Raw genomic sequence first — 24,318 nt, 5'->3', positions numbered from 1 at the left:
CCTGTCCCTAATTGCCTTTGTGGTGGTGGTGGTGGGCTGCCTTCTTGAACTGATGCAGTCCTTGCAACAACATAGGAAGAGTAGGCCATTCAGCCCATCTGCCTTGCTGTTTGCTATGATCATGGCTGATTTAACACTTCAAAAGATGTTTATTCACACATTCTCGAAATCCTGTATGCCATTGGTAATCAGAAATCTATCAAAAACTTAAACTCAAAGCGTTAAGTTCCCATAGCCTTTGAGATAGAGAATTTCAAAGGTTCAGAACCCTGAGTAAAATAATTTTTTCTCATCTCAGACCTATGGCATCCTCTTTTGTTAAATTGTGCCACCAGTTTCAGATCCAAAAACCAAGATTAACAACTTACCTACATTAACCTTGTCTACTCCTTGAAGTATTTTATAAGTTTCAGTGAGATCATCGCTCATTCTTTTAAACACTAACCAATACAGTTTTTCTTGAAGAAGGGTCCCGACCTGAAATGTCAACTTTCCTGCTCCTCTGATGCTGCCTGGCCTGCTGTGCTCCTCCAACTCCACACTGTTATCTATAGTTTTATCCTGTACCTCTAAAATTCAAGCACCAAGTACATACCCAACTCACATTCAACTTTTTCTCCTACTTCCCAGAAATCAACCATCTCTGAGCTGCCTGCAATGCAAGCTTATCCCTCCATAAATAATATAGAACTACACACAGTACTCAAGTTGTGGTCTCACCAATACCCTGCACAATCAGGGTGACACGGTGGCTCGGCGGTTAGCGTTGCTGCCTCACAGCATCACAAACCCAAGTTCAAATCTACCCTCCAGCAACTGTCTGTGTGGAGTCTGCATATTCTCCATGTGTCTGAATGGGTTTCCTCTGGATGCTGTGGTTTCCTCCAACAGTCCAAAGATATGCAGATTAGGTGGATTGGCCATACTAAACTATCCATAGTTTCCAGGGATATGCAGGTTAGGCGGGTTAGTCATGGGAAAGGTGGGATGCTCTGAGGGTTGGTGTGGACTCAGTGGGCTAAATGGCCTCCTCCCACACTACAGGGGTTCTATGGATCAGTAGCAAGACTTCCCAATTCACATGCCATTCTCCTAATTTAGTTCCACATGAAGTTAATAAGTCCAGCAATGCACTGAAACCATTTTTAAAAAAAATGTAAACACAACTCCTAGGTTGTATATTTTGAATGAGCTGATGATTTAAGCAGAACAGCTCAGCTCAGCTCCAAGTATCCTGATCTAGTTACAATACATCGATGGATGAATCTTGCCAAAGAAAGCTTTTCATATAGATGTGTTAAAACCTATTGACTACCTTTTAACATTTCAGCAAAAATAAAGTTTACTTAAAAAGCCAGACTAAGCATTCTTTCATTGGTTGGCTCATGTGACCTTTTTAAACAGGTTCAACTCCAATTGTAGGTCTTGCTTGGTATTCTCCCGAAATGACCACCAAGCAGCTGCACTCTTCCTCCGACATGCCTCCGAGACAGTCAGACGCAATACTTCTGTCCATGCCTTTTTGCATGCCATTGGACCTGCACACTACAAAATTCTCAAAATTGTTGATAGTATATGTTTTAATGACTATAAAATCTTAAATATTGCAGACATATTACTCAACCAATCTTCAAAACTCAATCACAAATATCAACTGGCAATGCTTAGTGATTCCATGCATAATTTAGAAAGTATTTAAAGTGTCGTTGCTGTTCAGAAAGAACAGGTGTTCTTGGAGTTTCAGTTCAATCCAGAACTTGGTGATACAATTTAAAAAAAAACTTTGTTCCAAAGGCACCAGAAAACCGTGCGGTCTACTTGTTACAGCCAGCAGTGCCTTGTCACAACCGGAATGTTTTTCAGCACTTAGTGTACCACAGCTTGCTAATTTTATACCACAACACCAATACTAAAGCTATATTATGATTTTAGATTCAGCACTCATGGATTCTATTATCCAGGACTTCATACTCAATGCAATAAAAAATTTTGCTCCATGAAATAAACTTTTTCCTCCAGTTTACTTTCATTGGAAGAAAATCCTATGATGTGAAATGTTTGTGCTTAGTTGAAACGTCCAGCACAAAAAAAAAATGTACAAACACTACCGTCCAAGGCATTTTTGAAGCATGGTTTTATATTTTCACTCTGAGCATTGAATGCAAGATGTGTGACGCTCACCATACACAACATCAGAACATGGATATGAAAGCAAACTGTATTGTGTTATTTTTGTCATCTCACATTTTTGACCAGCTGCAACATGAGCTCATTCCCACATAAATTTTCATAGCACTAGAATGATTAGAGTGTGCTGGACAAGGAATCAAACACGGACTTTAGAATAAAAGAGGATCAATTTTATTACAACAATGCAGTCAAATGAACTACTGACGACAGGTTTGTGCTCTTAAAGAAAAGAAGTATGACAGTAAGCTTTGGAATTGAGTACAGTGCCAGCTCATTCAGCACAATCACTTCCAATAGCTAATCACAGGGTAGGTTGCTCGAGATACAGTGTGACTAATTAGGAACCAAAATCGTAATTTTGGATAGCGTGTTCATTATTAAGAGAGGGCTGAAATAATAGATTTTAAAAATTGCAAATCTGACAACCACTGAAAGAAATAGTTACACTTATAAGAAGAAGTGGTAATTTGGTCCCTTGTGCCTGTGTCAACACTTCGAAAGAGCTATCAAATTCACTTTACTTCCCTGATTTCACCCACACCCAATCCCATATACTTTCCTAAACAAGTTTTAAATCAAATCTGTTTCCATGATCTTTTCAAATCGTGAATTCATATTGTAGCAATTCCCTTTGTGAAAGAAAAATCTCATTGCCTACACTTCAGTGTTTTGACCAGATTAAGCCATGGGTTGGCAGAGTTATTTTTTTTGAGGAGACAGATTCTTAAGGGCAGGTGGGACTTGTACAAGAAGGATGGGTTGCATCTAAACTGGAAGGGCACCAATATCCCAGTAGTTTTGCTAGTTTGCTAATGCCACTTGGGAGGTTTAAACTAGTGTGGCAGCGGGGCAGGAACAAGAGCAGGCATGGGGGTGTTGTTAGGTGTGTCCAGGATGGCTTTTTGAAACAATATGCAAATTAGGGAAAGGGCCATACCAGACATAGTATTGTGGAACGAGTCCATCCAGGCGATTGAAGTTTCAGTTGGAGAGCATTTCAGGAAGTGACTGTGAATCTGTAGGTTTTTAAGTTACTTATGGATAAGGATAAGAGTAGTCCTTGGGTGAAAGTACAAAACTGGGGTAAAGCTAACTATCATAATATTAGGCAGGAACTGGGATATGTAGATAGGAGGCAGCCATTTGAGGTTAAATCCACATCAGACACATAGGAATCTTTTACAGGCCAGCTGATTAGAGCTCAGGAACAGTGTGTTCCTGTGAAAATGAAGGATAAGGATTTCAAGATTCGAGAACCTCAGATGATGATAAATTGAGAGCTTAATCAAAAAGTGAAAGGAAGCAAATGTAAGACAGACAGAGCCCTCAAAAAATACAAATATAGCAGGAAAAAGAAGTCTAACAAGGAATTAGGAGGGCAGGGAGGCAATGGCCTAGTGGTGTGATTGCTAGATTACGAATCCCAGAAAGCCAACTAATGTTCTGGGGACCCAGGTTCAAATCCTGCCATAGCAGATGATGGGATTTAAATTCAGTTTTTAAAAAATCTGGAATTAAGAATCTAATGACATGAAACCATGGTCAGTTGTCAGAAAAATCATCTAGTTCACTAACGTCCTTCAGGGAAGGAAATCTGTCATCCTCACCTGGTCTGGCCTACATGTGACTCGAGTCCCAAAGCAATGTGGTTGATTCTCAATTACCCATTGCAGTTGCATCAATCGCTACAAGGTCTCAAAAAAAAAAAAAAAAAAAAAAAAAAAAAAAAAATGAATTGTGATAGATCACCTAACATTGATCTAGGCATCAGAAAAGACAAGAGCAGAAACAGCCCTGTCAACCTGCAAAAGTCCTCCTCGCTAACATCTGGTGCCAAAATTGGGACAGCTATCCACAGACTAGTCAAGCAACAGCCTGACAGTCATACTCACGCTCACAGAATCACACCTCAACGTCCCAAACACCACCACCACCATCTCTGGATATGTCTTGTCCCACTGGACATGAAGTCTCATGGCTTCAGGTTAAACACAGGCAAGGAAACCTCCTAATTACCATGTACCATCCTCGTTTGGCTAATGAATCGATACTCCTCCATTTTGAACAATGCTTGGAGGAAGCACGGAGAATAGCAAAAGCACAAAATATATTCCGGGTGGAGGATTTCAATGTCTACCACGAAGGGTGGTTCGGCAGCAGTACTAACTGAGTGAGTTGGTCAGGTCCTAAAGGACGTAGCTACCAGACTCGGTCTGCAGGAGGTGGTGAGAGAAACAACATACTTGACCTCATCCTTACCAATCTGTCAGCTGCAGATATATCTATCCACAACAGTATCGGTAAGAGTGACTACTGCACAGTCCTTGTGGGGATGGAGTTCCACTTTTACTTTGAGAATAACTTCCATTGTGTTGTGTGACATTATCACCATACTAAATAGGGCAAACTTCAAACAGATCCAGCGACTCAAGATTGCGCATCCAAGGAAGCGTTATGGGCTATCAACTGCAGAATTGTCTTTATCACAATCCGCAATCTCACGGCCCAGCATATCCCCACTCAACCATTACCACCAAGCCAGGGGATCAATCCTGGTTCAATGGAGAGTTCAGGAGGGCATTCCAGGAGCTGCACAAGGCATACCTGAAAGTGAGGTGTCAACCTGATGAAGCTACCAAACAGGACTGCTTGCATGCCAAACAGCGTAAGAAACAAGTGATAGACAGAGCTAAGCGATCCCACTACCAACAGATAAGATCTGAGCTCCTACAGTCGTGCCACATCCAGTTGAGAATGGTGGTTGACAATTAAACAACTCACTGCAGGAGGAGGCTCCACAAACATCCCCAAACTCAATGATAGAGCAGCCAGCACACTAGTGCATAAGATAAGGCTGAAGTATCCGCAGCAATCTTCAGCCAGAAATACTGAGTTAATGATCCATCTGAGGCCTCCTCCAGTGGTCCCCAGCATTAGGGATACCAGTCTTCAGCCAATTTACTTCTCTCCACTTGATATCAAGAAAGTTGGGGAGATGGGATACTGCAAAGGCTATGGGCTCTGACAACATTCCAGCAATAGTACTGAAGACTGTGCTCCAGAACTTGCCCCTCGCCCAGCCAAGCTGTTCCAGTACAGTTACAACACTGGCATCTACCTGACAATGTGGAAACTTGCCCAAAGAAGTCCCATACATGAAACGCAGAACAAATCCAATCCAGGGAATTACCACTCCATCAGTCTACTCTCGGTCATCAGTAAAATGATGGAAGGTGTCATCAACAGTGTTATCAAGCAGCACCCGCTGAGCGACGCCCAGTTTGGGCTCAGCCAGGGCCATTCAGCTCCTGGCCTCAGTCTTGGTTGAAGCATGGACAAAAGAGCTGAATTCCAGAGGTGAGGTGAGAGACAGCCCTTGACATCAAAGCTGATTAGACTTAGTGCGGCCACCAAGCAGCTCTAGCAAAGCTGGAATCAATGGGTATTGGGGAAAAAATTCTCCACTGTTTGGAGTCATACCTAGCACATACGAAGATGGTTGTGGTTGTTGGAGGTCAGTCATCTCAGCTCCAGAACATCTCTGCAGGAGTTCCTTACAGTAGTATCCTAGGCCCAACCATTTTCAGCTGCTTCATCAAGACCTTCCCTCTATCATAAGGTCAGAAATGGGTATGTTCACTGATGATTGTATAATGTTCAGCACCATTCACGACTCGTCAGACACTGAAGCAGTCCATTTTCAAATGCAACAAGATCTGGCCAATATGCAAGCTTGGGCTGACAAGCGACAAGTAACATTTGTGCCAAACAAATGCCAGGTAATGACCATCTCCAATAAGAGACAGACTCACCACTCCCCCTTGACAATCAATGGTGTAACCATCACTGTATCGCCCATTATCAAATCCTGTGGCTTACCATTGATCAAAAACTCAATTAGGCTCGCCACATAAACACAGTGGCTACAAAAGTAGGTCAGAGGCTAGGAATACTGAGGCAAATAACTCACCCCAAAGCCTGTCCACCAACTTCAAGGCACAAGTCAGGAGCGTGTTGGAATATTTCCCCCAAAGCCTGGATGGGTGCAGCTCCAACAACACTTACAAAGCTTGACACCATCCAGGACAAAGGAGCACGCTTAATTAGCACCACATCCACAAGCATCCACTCCCTCCACCACCGACACTCAGTACACTGCTGATACTATTTACAAAACGTACTACAGAAATTCATCTAAGATCCTCCGACAGTACCTTTCAAACTCACGACCACTTCCATCTAGAAGGACAAGGACAGCAGTTACATTGGAATACCACCAACCTCAAGTTCCCTCCAAGCCACTCACCATCCTGACTTGGAAATATATCGCCATTCCTTCACTGTTTTGGCATTAAAATCCTGGAATTCCCTCCATAATGGCATCGTGGGTCAACGCACTGCAGGTGGCTAACAGCTGTTCAAGAAAGCAACTCACTCCCACCTTCAAGGGCAACTAGGGACAGGCAATAAATGCTTGCCAGCCAGCAATGCCCACATTCCACAAAAATTAACTTAAAAAATAAATAAAAGGGGCATGACATGTCCTTGGCAAACAGGATTAAGGAAAATCCCAAGGCATTTTAAAGTGCTTCAAGAGGTTGGTCATGGCTTACATCAATTCCAGCCTCCCAGATTGCCTTGCTCCCTTGCAATTTGCCTACCAGCGCAACATGTCCTCAGCAGATGCCATTTCTCTGGTCCTACACTCATTCCTGGAGCATCTGGACAAGGATAACTACATCAGGCTCCTAGTTATTGACTACAGCTCTGCCTTCAACACCATAATTCCAAACAACCTCAATTCCAAACTCCGGGACCTAACTCTCTGCTCCCTGCTAACTGGATTCTCAACTACCTGACCAACAGACTGCGCTCAGTAAGGATAGCCGACAACACTACCTCCACAATAATCTCAACACCGATGCCCTGCAAGGCTGCGTACTCGGCCCCCTACTACATTGCCTAAGCACATGACTGCATGGCCAAATTCTGCACCGACTCTACTTACACGTTTGCTGACAACACCACCGTCGTAGGTTGGATCTCAAACAATAAGACAGAGTACAAGAAGGAGACAGAGTGCTAACCGAAATGGTGTAAAGACAATGACCTTCCCATCAAAATCAGCAAAACAAAGGAGCTGGTCACTGACTTCAGGAAGTGGAGTGGAGGTCACGCCCATGTCTGCACCAATAGTGCTGAGGTGGAGATGGTCCAAGAGCATCAGGTTTCTGGCAGCAACGATCATCAACAATCTGTCCTGGTCCACTCATGTTGACACACAGTCAAAAAAGCACAACAGGAGGCTAAGCAATGTCCGTAAAGACTCTTACCAATTTTCATTGATGCACCATAGAAAGATCCTATCTGAATGTATCATAATGTGGTGTGGCAACTGCCCTTCCCAAGACTGAAAGAAACTACAGAGTTGTGAACGTAGCCCAGTCCATCACGGAAACCAGCCTCCCATCCATTGACTTCATCTATACTTCCTGCTGTATCATGAAAGCAACCACTATAATCAAACTCCCACCCTGGTTATGCTCTCTTCCACCCTCTTCCGTCAGGTAGAAGATATAAAAGTTTGTATAAACGTATGAACAAATTCAAGAACAGTTGTTCCCCACTGTTATCAGACTTTTGAATAGACCTCTTTAATGTTAACATTGATCTCTCTCTGCACCTTCCCGGCAGTTGTAACGTTGTATCCTGCACTCTTCTGTTACCCTGACGCATTTGTATAGTACAATCTGCCTGTAAAGCACGCAAGACATCAGTTTTCACTGTACCTTGGTACATGTGACAGTAATAAATCAAATCAAAACATAAGGAGCAAGAGGGTAGCTAGGGAAAAAGTAGGACCACTCAAAGACAAAGGAGGAAATTTATGCATGGAACTGGAGAGAGTGAATGAGGTCCTTTGTGAAGAACAAGGAGGACATGGCAGATGGTGGATCTCAGGAGGGGAATGTTGATATTCTATGGCATGTCATTATAAGAAAGGAAGTGGGTGTTTTGAAAAGCATTGAAGTAGACAAGTCCCCAGGACCTGATGGGATCTATACCAGAATGCTGAGGGAGGCAGATGAAGAAATTTTCAGGGCCTTGTACAAAATCTTTGTATCCTCGAGTTCCAGGAGACATTCCAGAGGTCTGAAGAATAGCCAACATTATTCCTTTGTTTAAAAAGAGCAACAAGAATAATCTGGGAAATTACATGTTGGTGAGCCCACATGTTGGTGGTAGGGTAGGAAAATTACTGGAGAAGATTCATTGGGATAGGATTTACAGTAATTTGAAAAATATGGACTTAATAGTGATAGGCAGCATGACTTTGTGCCAGGAAGGTCGAATCTCCCAAACTTGATTGAGTTATTTAAGAAACTGACAAAAATTCTTGATAAGAGCAGGATGGTCGATGTACAGATTTAGCACGGCCTCTGACAAGGACCCTCATGGCAGGTTGATACAAAAGGTGAAGTCACATGGGATCTGTGGTGAGCTGGTAAGATGGATACAGAACTGGCTTAGCCATAGAAGACAGAGAATGGCAGCGGTAGGATGTTTTTCAGTCTGGAGATGTGACCAGTGGCGTTCTATTTAAGAGGCATCTTGACAGATAATAAGAATAGGGAGGGAACAGAGGGAAATGGATTGTGTACAGGCAAAAGGTTTTTTAGTTTCAGAAGTCTTCATACATCGGGGCAGCTGAAGGGCTTGATCCTGAGCTATCCTGTTCTTCATTTTTAGGCTGAAACCAGTATGGAGGGACTATCTTATGAGGAAAGGTTGAATAAAAGTAATGTCACCATAATCTTACTAGAGCATAGGCTGCTGTCTCGTTAGAGAGATATAATGGTTGTTTAACCTGACAGTCACCACACCTCAGAATGAGAGAAATTGAGAAGGAGAATCCTTCACAGTAACCTCAACTGGTGCAGAAAATGAACCCATGCTGCTGGAGTCAATCTGTATCACAAACTAGCCTCAGTACGTTGGGTCCAAACTCACTGGACTTTAGATAATTGAAAGGCAACCCTTTTGAAACAAACACAATGTTTAGGGGACTTGACAGGATAGATGCAGAGAGGTTGACTCCCCCTGTGGGACAGTCTTAGACAAAAGGGCATAATCTCAGAATAAAAGAGGTCACACATTTAAAGAGATGAGGAGGAACTTTTCTCTAGAAGGAAGTGAATCTGTGGAATTCCTTATCGCAGAGGGCTGGGACATTAAGTATATTCAAGGCTGAGACAGATTTTTAATCAATAAGGGAATCTAGGGTTGTGGAGAAAAGACAGGCAAGTGGAGGATTAACAGAGCTGAGGAGGATTAACAGACCAGCCACAATCTCATTGAATTAAGTGCAGACTCAATGGCTGAATGGCCTACTTCTGTTTTTTCCATCTTATAGTCTTATTAAAACTGAGATGAAGAGGCATGTCTTCACTCAGATGGTGGCAACTCCATGGAATTATCTACCCTGGAAGATTGCACAAGGTAAATCATTGGGCATGTTCCAGATAGAAAACAGATTTCTGGAGACTAATGACTTCAAGGGGTATGGAGATAGTGTAGGTAAGTAGCATTGAGGCAGATGATCATCCATGATCCAACTGAATGGTGGAGTAGGCTCGATGGGCTAAATGGTCTATTCCAGTTCTGATAAAATGCATTTATGATGTTTATTATCTCTACTACCGCAGAATATAGCTTAGATTTTTAGTAAGCCAATGAAGCCAGATCTCAGTGGCATTACTGAGTGGGTCGTAGGACACAGGGATGTATCCCCATGTCAGAGGCTAGAAATGATCGGACCGATAATTCAGTCACAGACGCTCCAAAGGAGAACAGTTGGGAGAAACTTTTTCTTGCACAAATGACTGAGACGCTCTTTCAAAGAACTAGCACAGTCACGATGGGCAGAATGGCTTCTTCCTTGTCTGATTCATTGAGGTGGATTGATATGATGTCATTGCCACGCGTGTACCCGAAGCCCCGCCCACTTTGGCGCGCGCGGGGGGCCCGTGCACTCGTTTGATTCAAGCAGGCGGTTCGGCAGTTAATACTCCGCCAAGGAGGCCAGTGCCTTCCCAACAATACTACTCCATCTCTACCTCAAACCCTTCCAAAAACAAACAAACACACACAAACAATATTTGCCCTCCTTTCTGGATTGCTACAGAATACCAAAGTCAGAAAATCACAAGGAAGTGAGTGCGGTAAGTGGTCACGGGAGAGCTTGCCGGTCAGGTTCAGTTCCTCTCACCTTCTTCACGGTCCGTGGGGCTTCCATGACGGTGCCGTCTGCATTGAAGGTATCTCCGTTCTGTGCGGCCTCGGTGGATTTCATCGCCGACTTCGAGTCCTTCGGCGTGGTGTTGCTGAGAGGCGGCAAATGATGCTGTTTGATTTCTTCCGCTGAGCTTGTCGCCGCGGGCTCCCCGTCTTTTGTCTGAACGTTCTTCCTCTCAGCGTTCACCTTATCCAAGGCCACCACTGCTTCCTTCAATTCCACTTCGGCCATCTTTGCTGTAACTACCTGAAGCGACATTTTTTTCGTATTTCGCTTTTGCCGAGCGCGCCTTCTCGTTCTCCCCAACCGCACCCGTTCCTCTCAAACTCCAGCTTTGCTTCTCTCACACACACACACACACACACCGCACTAGCAGTGCTCACGTTGCGCATGCCCCGTGCCGCCACTTTATTACTGCCTTTTCCTCCCTTGCCCCCACCCGTGACAGCACTGTAGTTTCTCTCCACCTCCACTCATGCTAACTCCTCCGATTGTGCAAGCCAGAAGGACTACATTTCCCACAAAGTATTTCACCGGCACCGCGACCAATGCGCAAAGGTTCCTGGGTAGTTCAGCTCTTCTTCATCTGAGCCCGACAAAGACGGGAGTGCCGGAAACTACATATCCCAGAATCTCCTTCGCTGATGTTGGTACGAGTGGTAAGGTCTACAATGTGGTGGAAAGTGCAGTTTTTCCTGTTCTCCCCGAGTATCCAAAATCACTTTCCAGTATGTTGGATTTTATGCTTTGCCATTCGCTTGATGTATTAGAGTTATTCAAGAGGTATTAGCTTAACAGCAGTCTGTATGTACACAATGAGAGGCTGATGGCTGAGCATTCTCCTGTTGCATATACTACAAAATTAGTAAGCAATTGCAATTGTTACATTAAATGTAGTGGGCTCCTGGGAATAAACTTTAAAGAAAAAAAAGAACTGCGGATGCTGTAAATCAGGAACAAAAACAAAGTTGCTGGAAAAGCTCAGTAGGTCTGGCAGCATCTGTGGAGGAGAAAACAGAGTTAACGTTTCGGGTCCGGTGACCCTTCCTCAGTTCTGAAGAAGGATCACCGGACCCGAAACGTTAACTCTGTTTTCTCCTCAATAAATTTAAAGACATTTGACGTTTTTATACAGCAATTTATACAGCCAAAATCAATTTGCTGCCAATTCAGAGCCTTTGAAGCGTGTGCTGTTGTAATGCAGATAGATGTGGAAACTGATTCCTAACCCCAGGACCCCAACCTCCATTTAAGATGGTACTACAAACAACTTGTTTTAATTCTTCCAACGGAAGAGAGCTCTACTGGTAAGGCTAACATTTGTCCATTCTTTGGCACTTGAGAAATTTGTTGTGAGCCTCTTTCTTGAGCTTCTGCAGTGCATGTGGTGTAGGTAGACCCATAGCACTTTTAGGGAGAAATTTCCCAGTTTTTCACCCACTGCTAGTGTAGGAATGTGAGTAGCTCTATATAAAGATTTTTTTTGTGTGGCTTGGATGAGAGATTGTAGATGATTGTTCCTATGCACCTACCGCCCTTGGTTTTCTTAGTAGAAGTTGTAGATTTGGGAAGTGCTATTGTAGTGTGAATAAATTAGTGTTTTTTGATTGGAGTGGATAGCATACTTATCCTATTCTTTATTGAACAGTACTGCTCAAATCTCTATGGTAAGGCTTTAATCTTCAGTCCTCAGAGGTGAGGGCACAATAGACTGAGCTAAGGTTGATGTAGCACAACTTGCCTCATCTAGAAGTTTTAATGGCGGTAAACAAGATTGAGAGAGCAATATATGTGGTTTTTGAACCACCATCTGAAACCTAAAATACCCTTCAAGACACTCCCCTGTGTTTCGGTTTTTCCTTTTCTCTACTCCACAGGTTACAACTATTTCATCAGGTTGGCCTTGGATTCAAATGACATGACAGAGGATCTTCAGACAGTGGGGCAATGTATTGACATTTGTGATAAAGATTCTTTATCAGAACATGGGGCTGATGAGGTCCAATTTCCCTGCCTTTGGCCTATTTATATGAAAAACATGTTATTCTTTAAATCCCTCACTGATTATTCCTCAGATCATCTAACAGGTTTTTGACTTTTTTTTAGTAGTCCCTTTGTACATTGTCTCTCCCCAGTTTCTCCCATTGTTTCTCAACATTATCAAATGCCTGTCTGTGTCATTCTTCAGTTCCGATGAAGCATCACACACAAAATGTCACAATCTGCCCATTCTCCTACTGACTGTCATTCTGTGTACTTTCAACACTTTTGTTTTTCTTGCATAATTGTTGCTTAGTTAAAATGCACATAGCACTATTTTTACTTTCAACCACAGGGGAAAAGAAAACAGGTTAGATAACAGTCTTCACAGTTCAGTTTACAAGAAAGAGAGAACCTACATTTATGTAGTTGTTCACAATCTTGGGACATTCCAAAAAGCTTCAGAGTCCAGCAAGTGCAGCTGCTGTTGTAATCTAGAAAGTCTGGCAGCCACCTCGTTTACAGCTGATACCAGATGCTATTACAGCTGTTATAGAAAACCAACCTTTCTACTGTTCTCCTTTTAAAGTTATTATTTTTCCGGTTGAAGTAGGACAACTAAAATGTCAGTTTATAGAGCAGTAGACAATTGCAATTGTGATATGGCTGTTGAACTATATTGACCTGGTCGATTCCAAATTCAGTTATATTGCAATACTTTTCACAACCAAGACTCAGGAAAAACCTTTCAGACGTACACGAACACAGTGAATATCATGTGGAACATCATGGCTGCAGCACTATATACACACTTTCAATGTGGTGAAATCTAACTGGGCCAGACTGTTCAGCTACAAATTGCTAAATATGCAAATAGGTTTTCAAAGTTACAGCAGCAGACCAGTAATTCCTAGGGGACACTCTCTGACAAATGAAGGAGTGCATGACAGTTAAGGATGGAAACGCAAGCTGGCCTTGCCAGTGATGTCCTCATCCCATTCAAGAATAATTGGAAAAAAGTCAGCAGCTTACTTTGGCCCTGATATTCTACAGTAATGTTAGTGAAACTGTTAGCACTCCACATCACTACTCCCTGAAGGTCAAAAATCACACGACACCAGGTTATAGTCCAACAGGTTTATTGTCATATGATTTCTGATCTTGTCCACTCCAGTCCAACGCCTACACCTCCACATACTCCCTGAAGCTGACAGCAATGTTGAGTGTACACGTACGGAATAACACAGAAATCAAGAAGTTGCTCTCATTTAACTTAAGCTCCATCATAAGCTGTAACATGGAGTATTGTAAGAAATGCTCTCACCTGGCACCTGGTTCTGCTAGGAACTGCTTTGGATAGAGATGTTGCCATCACCTCTTTTTGCAATATGGGACTTAATAGTATTCAGCTAATGGGAAACACCCATAGCTTGGACAGTGTTTTTCAATTTTACTGAGATGGAGCACCCTTGTGAAGCCTGTTAAATAGGGTAGCTTTATAAAGCAGTGCTCCTGAGAAGGGATGGATATAGTGAACTAGATTACCTTTGAGTGAAGAGTTATAAAGTCATGCAGCATGGAAACAGACTCTTCAGTCCAATTAGTTCACGCTGACCATGTTTCCAAACTAAGCTAGTCCTACTTGCCTGCATTTGGCCCATATCCCTTCAAACCTTCCCTATTCATGTACTTATCCAAATGTTGTAACTGTACCAGCATCCACCACTTCCTCTGGCAGTTCTTTCCACACACGAACCACTCTCTGTGTTCAAACAAAAAAGAAAGTTGCTCTTCATGACCTTTTTAAAACTTTCTCCTTAAAAATATGCCCCCTGGTTTGAACTCCCTCACCCTGGAGTAAAGACCCTTGCTATTCACTTTTTATCTGTGTCACTCCTGATTTTATAAACCTCTGTGATGTCACCCCTCAACCTCCTACATTCCAGTGAATGAAATCCCAGCCTATTTTTATAACTTAGAACTTCTTTAACCTCCATTTCCTAGCAATATCCTGGTAAATCTTTTCTGAACCTCTCCAATTTAATTATATCCTTCCTATCGCAGGACAACTAGAACTGCAAATAGTACTCCAGAAGAGGCCCCACCAATGTCCTGTGCAACCTCCTATACTCAAAGGTCTGTGTAATGAAGGCAAGCGTGCTAAACATCATCTTAACCACCCTGTCTACTTGTAATGCAAATTTCAAAGAATTATGTACCTGAACACCTAGGTCTCTGATGTGCACTATCAAGGGGCCTACAGTTGTATAAGTCCTACCCTTGTTTGTTTTACCAAACTGTGAGTCCAAGGCAAGAAGTACTAGGATAAAACCGTAAAGAGATTGCTTTAAGCTGACTACACTTAAGCAGGTGTATAATAGCTCCTGGAAGAAGCTATCTGCAGTTCCAGTATAAAAGTTGAAGTCCCAAGTGATTTAAACCTACCAAGACATTAGATACAGGCACTCTAGTGCGAATATTATACAAGTGGTCTTTTTCGGTACTGTGACGGGTATGTTTTGTATGTTTTCAATTCATAACAATGTTTTGGAATTAGTTGGATTCTATTTTTATTGTGTTTAAAATTTTCATATTTGTATTACAAGTAGGTGATTTGGTTTCTTCTATTTTATCTTCATTTCTTTTGTTAATAAACTTATTTTATCTTGGTAAAGCAAAATCTGCAACTTGTGTTTCTTTCAGTAAGACACAATTCTGTTGAAACCAAAACAAATCAAAATATGATTCCTTTCTGGGATCTGATTTGTCTGCTAATAACATCAGCTGGGATCATAACACTCCCTAAAGAGGCTGTACTGTATCTCTGGTTGGAGCTGTACAAAAACTTCAGCTTTAACCCTTTGAGACTATTTAAGGTTCTTTGTAATCTCTTTGCAATCATGACTTGACAAAATCTTCCACTTCCACGTTCAGTCCTGCCAGAACATAAATATTGAAAAATCTTGTTTAAGTATTTGTATTTTTAATAGTGCTGTAAGTTTATAGTTACTGCTTAACTTGCTGCTCTGAAAAATTGATTTTATACTTGAGATGTTAATTGTCTGTATTATAAAGTGTTCCTCATTTTTGTAAATTTTCTAAACTTTTTTTTTTAAATTTTAGTCTCCATTGTAGTCCAATCATAGTTTGACATTTTCATCAGCAAAATAAAATCAGTTGTGAAAGGAATCATGATTTTAATTCTCTACTTTATTTGTGAAGTTTTCATTATGATTGGTTCTTTATGTGCTTACTGACAGAAAAGGCAGCGGCCTTGTGGTAATGTCATCTGGCTGATAATCCAGAGGCCTGGTCTAATGTTCTGGTGACATGGGTTCAAACATGAAGTTGACAGTAGCCACTGTCATCTGGTTTGTTTTAGTTTAATTCACTTATGGGATGTAGGCATTGCTGGCTGGGCCAGGATTTATTGCCTGCTCCTTAGGAAGATGGTGGTGAGCTGCCACCTTAAACTGCTGCAGTCCGTGTAGCCTCTAGGGAAGGAATTCCAGATTTTGACCCAAAGAATTAAAGAATCCCGACAGTGCGGAAAATTTCCCCATCAGGTCTGCACCAATGCTCCAAAAACCATCCTATCTAGATCCAGCCTCCCACCTTATCCATGTAACCCTGCATTTACCGTGGCTAATCTACCTAGCCTGCTCATTCCTGGACACTACAGAGTAATTTAGTATGGCCAATTCACTTAACCTGCATATCTTTGAACTCTAGGAGGAAATTGGAGTACGCAGGAGAAAACCATGTAGACACTAGGAGAACACAGTCACCCATGGCCGGAATCGAACCCAGGTCCCTGGTACTGTGAGGCAGCAGTTCTAACCCCTGAACCACTATGCTGCGACCCAGCAACAGTAAAGGAATGACAATATATTTCCCATTCAAAATGGTGAGTGGCTTGGAGGAGAACTTGCATGTGGTGATATTCACATGTATCTGCTGCCCTTGTCCTTCTAGATGGTAGTGATGAGTTTAGAGTGTTCTGACTTCTGGAGGATGTTTGGCAAATTTCTGCAGTTCATTTGTGGATGGTGGACACTGCTGCTACTGTGTGTCAGTTCACAATCAAGTGGGCTGCTTTGTCCTGGATGGTGTCGAGCTTCTTGAATGTTGTTGGAGCTGCACTTATCCAGGCAAGTAGGGAATAGTCCATCACACTCCTGATTAGTACCTTTGTAGATGGTGGACAGACTTTAGGGAGTCAGTTGGTGAGTTACTTGCTGCCATATACCTACCTTCTGAGCTGCTCTGTATCCACTATTTATATGAAGTCCAGTTGAGTTTCTGGTCAATGATAACTCCTGGATGTTGATAGTAGAGGATTCAGTGATGGTAATGCCATTGAATGACAAGGGATGCTGGTTAGATTCTCTCTTGATGGAAATGACCATTACCTGGCATTTTGTATGGGGTGAATGTTATTTGCCTATTATCAGCCCAACTGTAGATACTGTCCAGATTTTGTTGCATTTGGACATTTGATCTAGGACCTGGAGTAGGCAATTCAATCCCTTGAGCCTGTCTGCCATTTATGATCATGGCTTACTTTGTGGACATGGATAGCTTCAGTATCAAATGAGTTGCAAATGGTGCTGAACATTGTGTAATCATCAGTGAACATCCTCACTTCTAACCTTGTGATGGAGGGAAGGTCATTGAAGCGTCTGAAGATGGTTGGGCCTAGGACACTTTGCAAAGACCTAGAGCTGAGATGACTGACCTGCCAATAACCACAATCATCTTCCTATATGCCAAGTATGGCTCCAGCTGTCAGAGAATTTTCCCCCTGATTCCCATTGCCTCCAGTTTTGCCAAGGCTTCTTTATGCCACACTCACTGAAATGCAGCCTTGATGTCAAGGCTTGTCACTCTTGCCTCAGCTGTGGAATTCAGCTCTTACTCATTCAACCAAGGCTATAATGAGGTCAGGAGCTGAGTGACCTTGGTGGAACCCAAATTGAGTGTCAGCGCTGCTGAACAGGTGCTGAGCATTGTTCATAGCACCTTCTGTCACTTTACTGACGATCACGAATAAACAGATGGGTCTGATTGACCAAGTTGGATTTGCCCTGCTTTTTTATGTACAGGACATACCTGGACAGTATTCCATATTGTAGCTGTACTAGAACAGCTTGGCTAGGGGTGTGACAAGTTCTGGAGTACAAGTCTTCAATGTCGTCACCAGAATATTGTCGGGGACCGGAGGAGGAGGCCAAGATAGATCATCCCCTTCTTATGGTTTGTGTGAATGCTTCAGCCTTGCCTTTTGCACTAATGTGCTGGCTGTCCCATCTGGGATATTTGTGGAGTGTCCTTCTCCAATTAGTTGTTTGTTTGTCCAAAACCATTAATGACTGGACGTGACAGGACTGCAGAGCTTATTTCCGATCTGTGGGTTGTAGAATCGCTTAGCTCTATCACTTGCTGTTCATGCTATTTGGTATGCAAGTAATCCTCTTTAGTAGCGTCACCAGGTTGACACCTTATTTTTTTTCAGATATGCCTGATGCTGCTCCTGTCATGCCCTCCTCCACCCTTCCTTGAACCAAGGTTGCCCCCCGCCCCTTGCGTGATGGTACTGGTAGAGTTTGGATATGCCGAGTCTCGAGATTACAGATTGTGGTTAAATATAGTTCTGCTGCCCCTGATGGTCCGTAGCACCTCATGGATATCTAGCTTTGAATTGATAGATCTGTTTGAAGTCTATCCTATTTAGCATTGTGGTGGTGCCAAACAACATAGTGAGGTATTATTAATGTGTAGGTGGGGCTTCATCTCCATTAGGATTGTGCGATGGTCTCTGTTACGAATACTACCATGGATAGATGCATCTGCAGCAGGCAGATTCGTGTGGATAAGGTAAGTATGTGTTTCCCTCTTAGTTCCCTTACTACCTGCAGACTAAATCCACCAGCAACTCATTTTAATTCACTAATGTCCTTTTAGGGAACAATATCTGCCATCCTTACTTTGTCTAACCTACATTTGACTCCAGATACATAACATTGTGATTAACTTGTAACTACCCTCTGGACAATTAGGGACGGACAATATATGCTGGCCTAGCTAGCCAACGTGGATGCCAACATCCCATGAATGATTTTTTTTTTTTTTTAAAATTGCAAAATGTCAAAACATCAGCTCAACTTGTTACTAGACTTTAACTTCCTTGGAGAGAGGAAACCACACCACAGAGATCACTATGTTTTCATGGCCAATGTTTTTCAAAGTCAAACCTCTGATCACTCAATCCAGGCCACTACCTTCAATGAAGAAGATACCTTTAATACTGATAAACAGAATAATGTTGATGCTGGAAATCAGAATTAAAAACAAAAAGTGCTATAAGCACTCATCAGGATGTGCAACGTTAACATAGAGAAGAACAGCGTTCATGTTAACTTTATAATCCAATACTTAATTGCTCCTTTTGTTAGCTAGATATTTAGTTGCCTTAGTGAGTCACCTCTGAAGAAGTAAAAGCATAAGGCCTTAGGAGTGTATTTTGTCAGAGGGTTTTGATGTCGCTGGTATTGAATTACTGGATCAAACTGTTCCTTTCTACAATTCATTGTGTGCATATTGGTAACATTTAAAACTGCCAGTGTCAAGAATGACCTTTCAGTGCATTTTTGTTGTAACCTTCACGGTCTTGTAGTCAGCACTTACTATGTTCTTATTATTTGAAGGAGAACCATAATTTTTCCCACACCATCTTGTTCCTTCCCCATCTTAAGTCAGTGACCTCTTACTGAAGTCTAATTTTGTAGATAATCTGAGAATTCTTCATCGTCAGCCGAGAAAATGTGTTGTAGGCAAAGTATTCAGCATCAACCTTGGTCATAAACTTCACTGATTTTCTCCTCCCTATCTCTACTAAAAATGACATGCGTTTGTAAAGTGTCTTACAAAACAGTCCCAAAGTACTTACATTCTCTTTCAATTCCTCCCACTTCCTACAGACCAAGGGGGTAGCCATGGGTACCCGCATGGGCCCAAGCTACGCCTGCCTCTTTGTAGGTTACATGGAACAATCCCTCTTCCGTACCTACACCGGCCCTAAACCCCACCTCTTCCTCCATTACATTGATGACTGTATCGGCGCCGCCTCGTGCTCCCACGAGGAGCTCGAACAGTTCATACACTTCACTAACACCTTCCACCCCAACCTTAAGTTTACCTGGACCATCTCTAACACCTCTCTCCCCTTCCTGGACCTCTCTGTCTCCATATCGGGCAACCACCTAGAAACCGATATTCATTTCAAGCCCACCGACTCCCACAGCTACCTAGAATACTCCTCCTCCCACCCACCTTCCTGCAAAAATGCTATCCCCTATTCCCAATTCCTTCGCCTCCGCCGCATCTGCTCCCAGGATGAGGCATTCCACTCCCGTACATCTCAGCTGTCCTCGTTTTTCAAGGACCGTAACTTCCCCTCCTCGGTGGTCGAGAACGCCCTCAACCGTGTCTCCCACATCTCCCGCACCTCATCCCTCACACCCCGTCCACGCAATAAAAACCAAAAAAGAATCCCCCTCGTCCTCACGTACCACCCCACCAACCTCCGGATCCAACACATCATCCTCCGACACTTCCGCCATCTGCAATCCGACCCCACCACCAAAGACATCTTTCCCTCCCCACCCTTATCTGCTTTCCGGAGGGACAACTCTCTCCGTGACTCCCTTGTCCGCTCCACACTCCCCTCCAGCTCCACCACACCCGGCACTTTTCCCTGCAACCGCAGGAAGTGCTACACCTGCCCCCATACCTCCTCCCTCACCCCCATCCCAGGCCCCAAGAAGACTTTCCACATCAAGCAGATGTTCACCTGCACATCTGCCAATGTGGTATACTGCATCCGCTGTACCCGGTGTGGCTTCCTCTACATCGGGGAAACCAAGCGGAGACTCGGGGACCGCTTTGCAGAACACCTACGCTCGGTTCGCAACAAACAACTGCACCTCCCAGTCGCGAACCATTTCAACTCCCCCTCCCATTCCTCAGACGACATGTCCATCCTGGGCCTCCTGCAGTGCCACAACGATGCCACCCGAAGGTTGCAGGAACAGCAACTCATATTCCGCTTGGGAACCCTGCAGCCCAATGGTATCAATGTGGATTTCACAAGTTTCAAAATCTCCCCTCCCCCTACCGCATCCCAAAACCAGTCCAGCTCGTCCCTGCCTCCCTAACCTGTTCTTCCTCCCACCTATCCCCTCCTCCCACCTCAAGCCGCACCTCCATCTCCTACCGACCAACCTCATCCCGCCCCCTTGACCTGTCCCCTTCCTAACTCCCTACCTACACTCACCTTTCCTGGCTCCATCCCCGCCTCTTCGACCTGTTTGTTTCCTCTCCACCTATCCTCTCCTCTATCCCTCTTCTATCCGCCTCCCACTCTCTCCCTATTTATTTCAAAACCCCTTTCCCCTCCCCCTTTTCTGATGAAGGGTCTAGGCCCGAAACGTCAGCCTCTCTGCACCTATGATGCTGCTTGGCCTGCTGTGTTCATCCAGCCCTGCACCTTGTTGTCCCAAAGTACTTGAGAGCCATTTAAGGATTGTTGAACAGCAGAAAAATAAGCAGCCAATTTGTTCACGGCAAAGTCTCACAATAGCAATGCAATACTAACCGGATAATCTGTTTCTAGTGATTCTGGCTAAAAGGATCAATATTGAATCCAGAACTTTCTGATTTAAGGGTGCAAGTACTACTACTGGGGCTCATTGACAGTGGCTAATTACGAGGCTTGGTTCAGGCAGTAGTGCCTTTGTCTTCGAAGCAGAAGGTCGATGTTCATTCCTTAAATTACAACTTGACCACTGAATCTAGTTAAAACTCCAAAAGTCCTGCAGTATTGTAGGCAACGTACCCTTCAAAATGTTGCAGTTGTACTCAGGCATGTTTTTGATGCGCACACCCTTTGACAGCTACAGCAGTGATATTTATCACTGGAGGAGACTAATGCAATACTGTGTAACGTATCAAGTACATTGGTTGTACGCACCACTATTTGGGTGAGATGTTAATGTGACACCCGTCTACTGGTTCTAAAAGTTGTGATAGATCCCCGATACTGTTCACTGAATCATTTGGAGTTCCTGTGTATCCTGGCTGACAATCTTCCCTTGGCCAACACCATCAAAAGCTGGGCATCCATCTGACTGTCAACTCAGAACAGTAATGTCCAACAATCACACTCAGCCAGTTTGCAATAACCATAGTTGCATTCACATTGTTCCTTTTCAGTTAAAACAATGGGGAGAAATTTCCACACCCTTTTGTGATGTGGCCAATGGTGAGAAAAAGTGGAAAAATATGGAAGGAAGGAAAAAGATCAGAATCTTAACATCAAGAAAAAAAAAAGAGATTTTGCTGGTGAGCCTTTAAATGGTGACTTAACAGTCTTGCCATTGAAAGGCAACAACTTTATTTCCATGGCTTTGAATGTCAATACTGTCCAAGGTCATCTTATATATACAACATTTCCAATTTTTCTTCCTTTCCCTGAGAAACTAGATGTTCAAAATTCCTGGTGTAAATCAGAGCAGGTACCTGGTGGCTGCAGCTTGCTGAATGCAGCTTGCTAAATGCTTGTCCGGCCCATCATCCAACTGCTTCTTCACAACAATGGCTCTGTATTATCAATGGCCGCCGTCCTCTTCGATCCTTTATCTACGCAGATCGTCAGCCTTACCATATCATCTGCCTGTTCTTTGACCAATTCATACCATTTCAGCTCTTCATCACATTTCATGCATCTGCACAGGATATACGTTATGGCTCTGAGCTTGCTTTCTTTGAGGTCTTGATGAAGGGTCCTGACCTGATACATCGACTTTCCTGCTCCTCTGATCCTGCCTGACCTGGTTTTCCTTCAGCTCCACACTGTATTGACTTCTTTGTACTCAGTCACTTTGTGCTTACTTGGACGGTATCAGCCTGTCTATACTTTACATTGTTTTCTTAGCACACACTTGCTGAATTACGGGCTGCCAGCATTGGTGGCTTGTAACACCTTTTTAGCACACAGACTTCTCGGTGCTAAGTTACAGGCTGTCAGCCTCTATAGTTTGCATCGATTTTTGTCGCAGAATGATAGGCAGGCAGCTTGTGACGGTGGGGAGCACTGTTCAGTCAAGGAGGTGGACATTTGGCTGAATAGCACCATATTATATCAATGTTAAACCTACAGCATGTACTGATATCTAATGTGTCAAATACACTACATGTGCTTCAAGCAAATGATCGTGTAAAAATCAAAAAGAAACTGTCCTTTTTAAGTGAAGGGGCCTATAGTCACTCAGAAACACTAAATCTGTTTTTCTCTATTTTTCTACAAATGCTACTACGCGTGCTGAGTTTCTCTACCAATCTAGTAGTGTTCATTTTAAGATCCAGCATCCATAAATATCCCCATCCTCAATGATGTCAATGATCCTCATCAGTGCAAAAGATAAGACTGAAGCATTCGCAGCAATCTTCAGCCAGAAGTGCCGAGTGGATGATCCATCTCTGCCTCCTCCAGTGGTCCCCAGCATTACAGGTACCAGTCTTCGGCCAATTCGATTCATTCTATGTGATGTCAAGAAACGGCTGGAGACACTGGATACTGCAAAGGCTACAGGCCCTGACAACATTCCGGCAATAGTACTGAAGACTTGTGCTGCAGAACTTGCCGCTCCCTTAGCCAAGCTGTTCCAGTGCAGTTACAACACCGGTATCTAACTGACAACATGGAAAATTGCCCAAATATGTCCTGTACACAAAAAGCAAGACAAATCCAACCTGGCCAATTACCGCCCCATCAGTCTACTCTCTCATCAGTAAAGTGATGGAAGGTGCTATCAAGCAGCACCTGCTCGGTGATGCTCAGTTTGGGTTCTGCCAGGGCCACTCAGATCCTGATCTCATTACAGCCTTGGTTCAAACATGGACAAAAGAGCTGAATTCCAGAGGTGAGGTGAGAGTGACAGCCCTTGATATCAAGGCGGCATTTGACTGAGTGTGACATCAAGGAGCCCTAGCAAAACTGGAATCAATGGGTATCGGGGCAAACTCTCTGATGGTTGGAGTCATACGTGACGCATAGGAAGATGATCATTGGTTGTTGGAGGTCAATCATCTCAACTCCAGGACATCTCTGCAGGAGTTCCTCAGGGTAGTGTCCTCGGCACAACCATCTTCAGCTGCTTCATCAATGACCTTCCCTCCATCATAAGATCAAAAGTGGGGATGTTAGCCGATGATTGCGCAATGTTCAGCACCATTTATGACTCCTCGGATACTGAAGCAGTCTATGTTCACATGCAACAAGATCTGGACAATATCCAGGCTTGGGCTGACAAGTGGCAAGTGACATTCGCGCCATACAAATACCAGGCTATGACCATCACCAATAAGAGACAATCTAACCACCATCCCTTGACATTCAATGGTGTTACCATCACTGAATCCCCACTACCAACATCCTGGGGGTTACCATTGACCAGAACCTCAACTGGACTCACCACATTAACACAGTGGCTACAAGAGCAGGCCAGAAGCTAGGAATACTGCGGCGATTAACTCACCTCTGGACTCCTCACAGCCTGTCAGCCATCTACAAGGCACAAGTCAGGAGCATGATGGAATACTCCCCACTTGCCTGGATGGGTGCAGCCCAACAACACTCAAGAAGCTTGACACCATCCAGGACAAAGCAACCCGCTTGATTGGCACGACGTCCACAAGTATCCACTCCCCCCACCACCGATGCTCAGTAGCAGCAGTATGTACTATCTACAAGATGCACTGCAGAAATTTACCAGAGATCCTCAGACGGTACC

General features: G+C 43.5%; 1 protein-coding gene and 1 long non-coding RNA gene across 9 annotated transcripts in view; one reads left to right on the top strand and one right to left on the bottom strand.

The window, feature by feature from the left end:
- The window catches only part of ahcyl2b (adenosylhomocysteinase like 2b), an 83,188-nt gene extending 72,308 nt beyond the window's left edge, over positions 1–10,880 (bottom strand). For 4 of the 7 annotated variants that reach the window (XM_048610098.1, XM_048610099.1, XM_048610096.1 and 1 more), the window contains exon 1: positions 10,460–10,879. In XM_048610098.1, coding sequence (XP_048466055.1) covers positions 10,460–10,744 — 285 coding nt within the window. In that variant the 5' untranslated portion in view covers positions 10,745–10,879. Of the gene's footprint in view, positions 1–10,459 lie in introns of all 7 variants that reach the window. The other 3 variants (XM_048610094.1, XM_048610097.1, XM_048610101.1) reach the window with 1 other exon arrangement.
- Positions 10,881–10,998: 118 nt separating this feature from the next.
- LOC125485753 overlaps positions 10,999–24,318 on the top strand; it is a 77,730-nt gene continuing 64,410 nt past the window's right edge. For both annotated transcript variants that reach the window (XR_007264442.1, XR_007264443.1), the window contains exon 1: positions 10,999–11,214. This is a non-coding gene — a long non-coding RNA (uncharacterized LOC125485753). The remainder of the gene's footprint in view (positions 11,215–24,318) is intronic.

Source organism: Rhincodon typus, chromosome 22 (assembly GCF_021869965.1).
Source record: "Rhincodon typus isolate 14 chromosome 22, sRhiTyp1.1, whole genome shotgun sequence".
NCBI classification, from domain to species: domain Eukaryota; kingdom Metazoa; phylum Chordata; class Chondrichthyes; order Orectolobiformes; family Rhincodontidae; genus Rhincodon; species Rhincodon typus.
The sequence above is the reverse complement of the archived record's forward strand: the minus strand, read 5'-3'. Positions and strand labels throughout refer to the sequence as shown.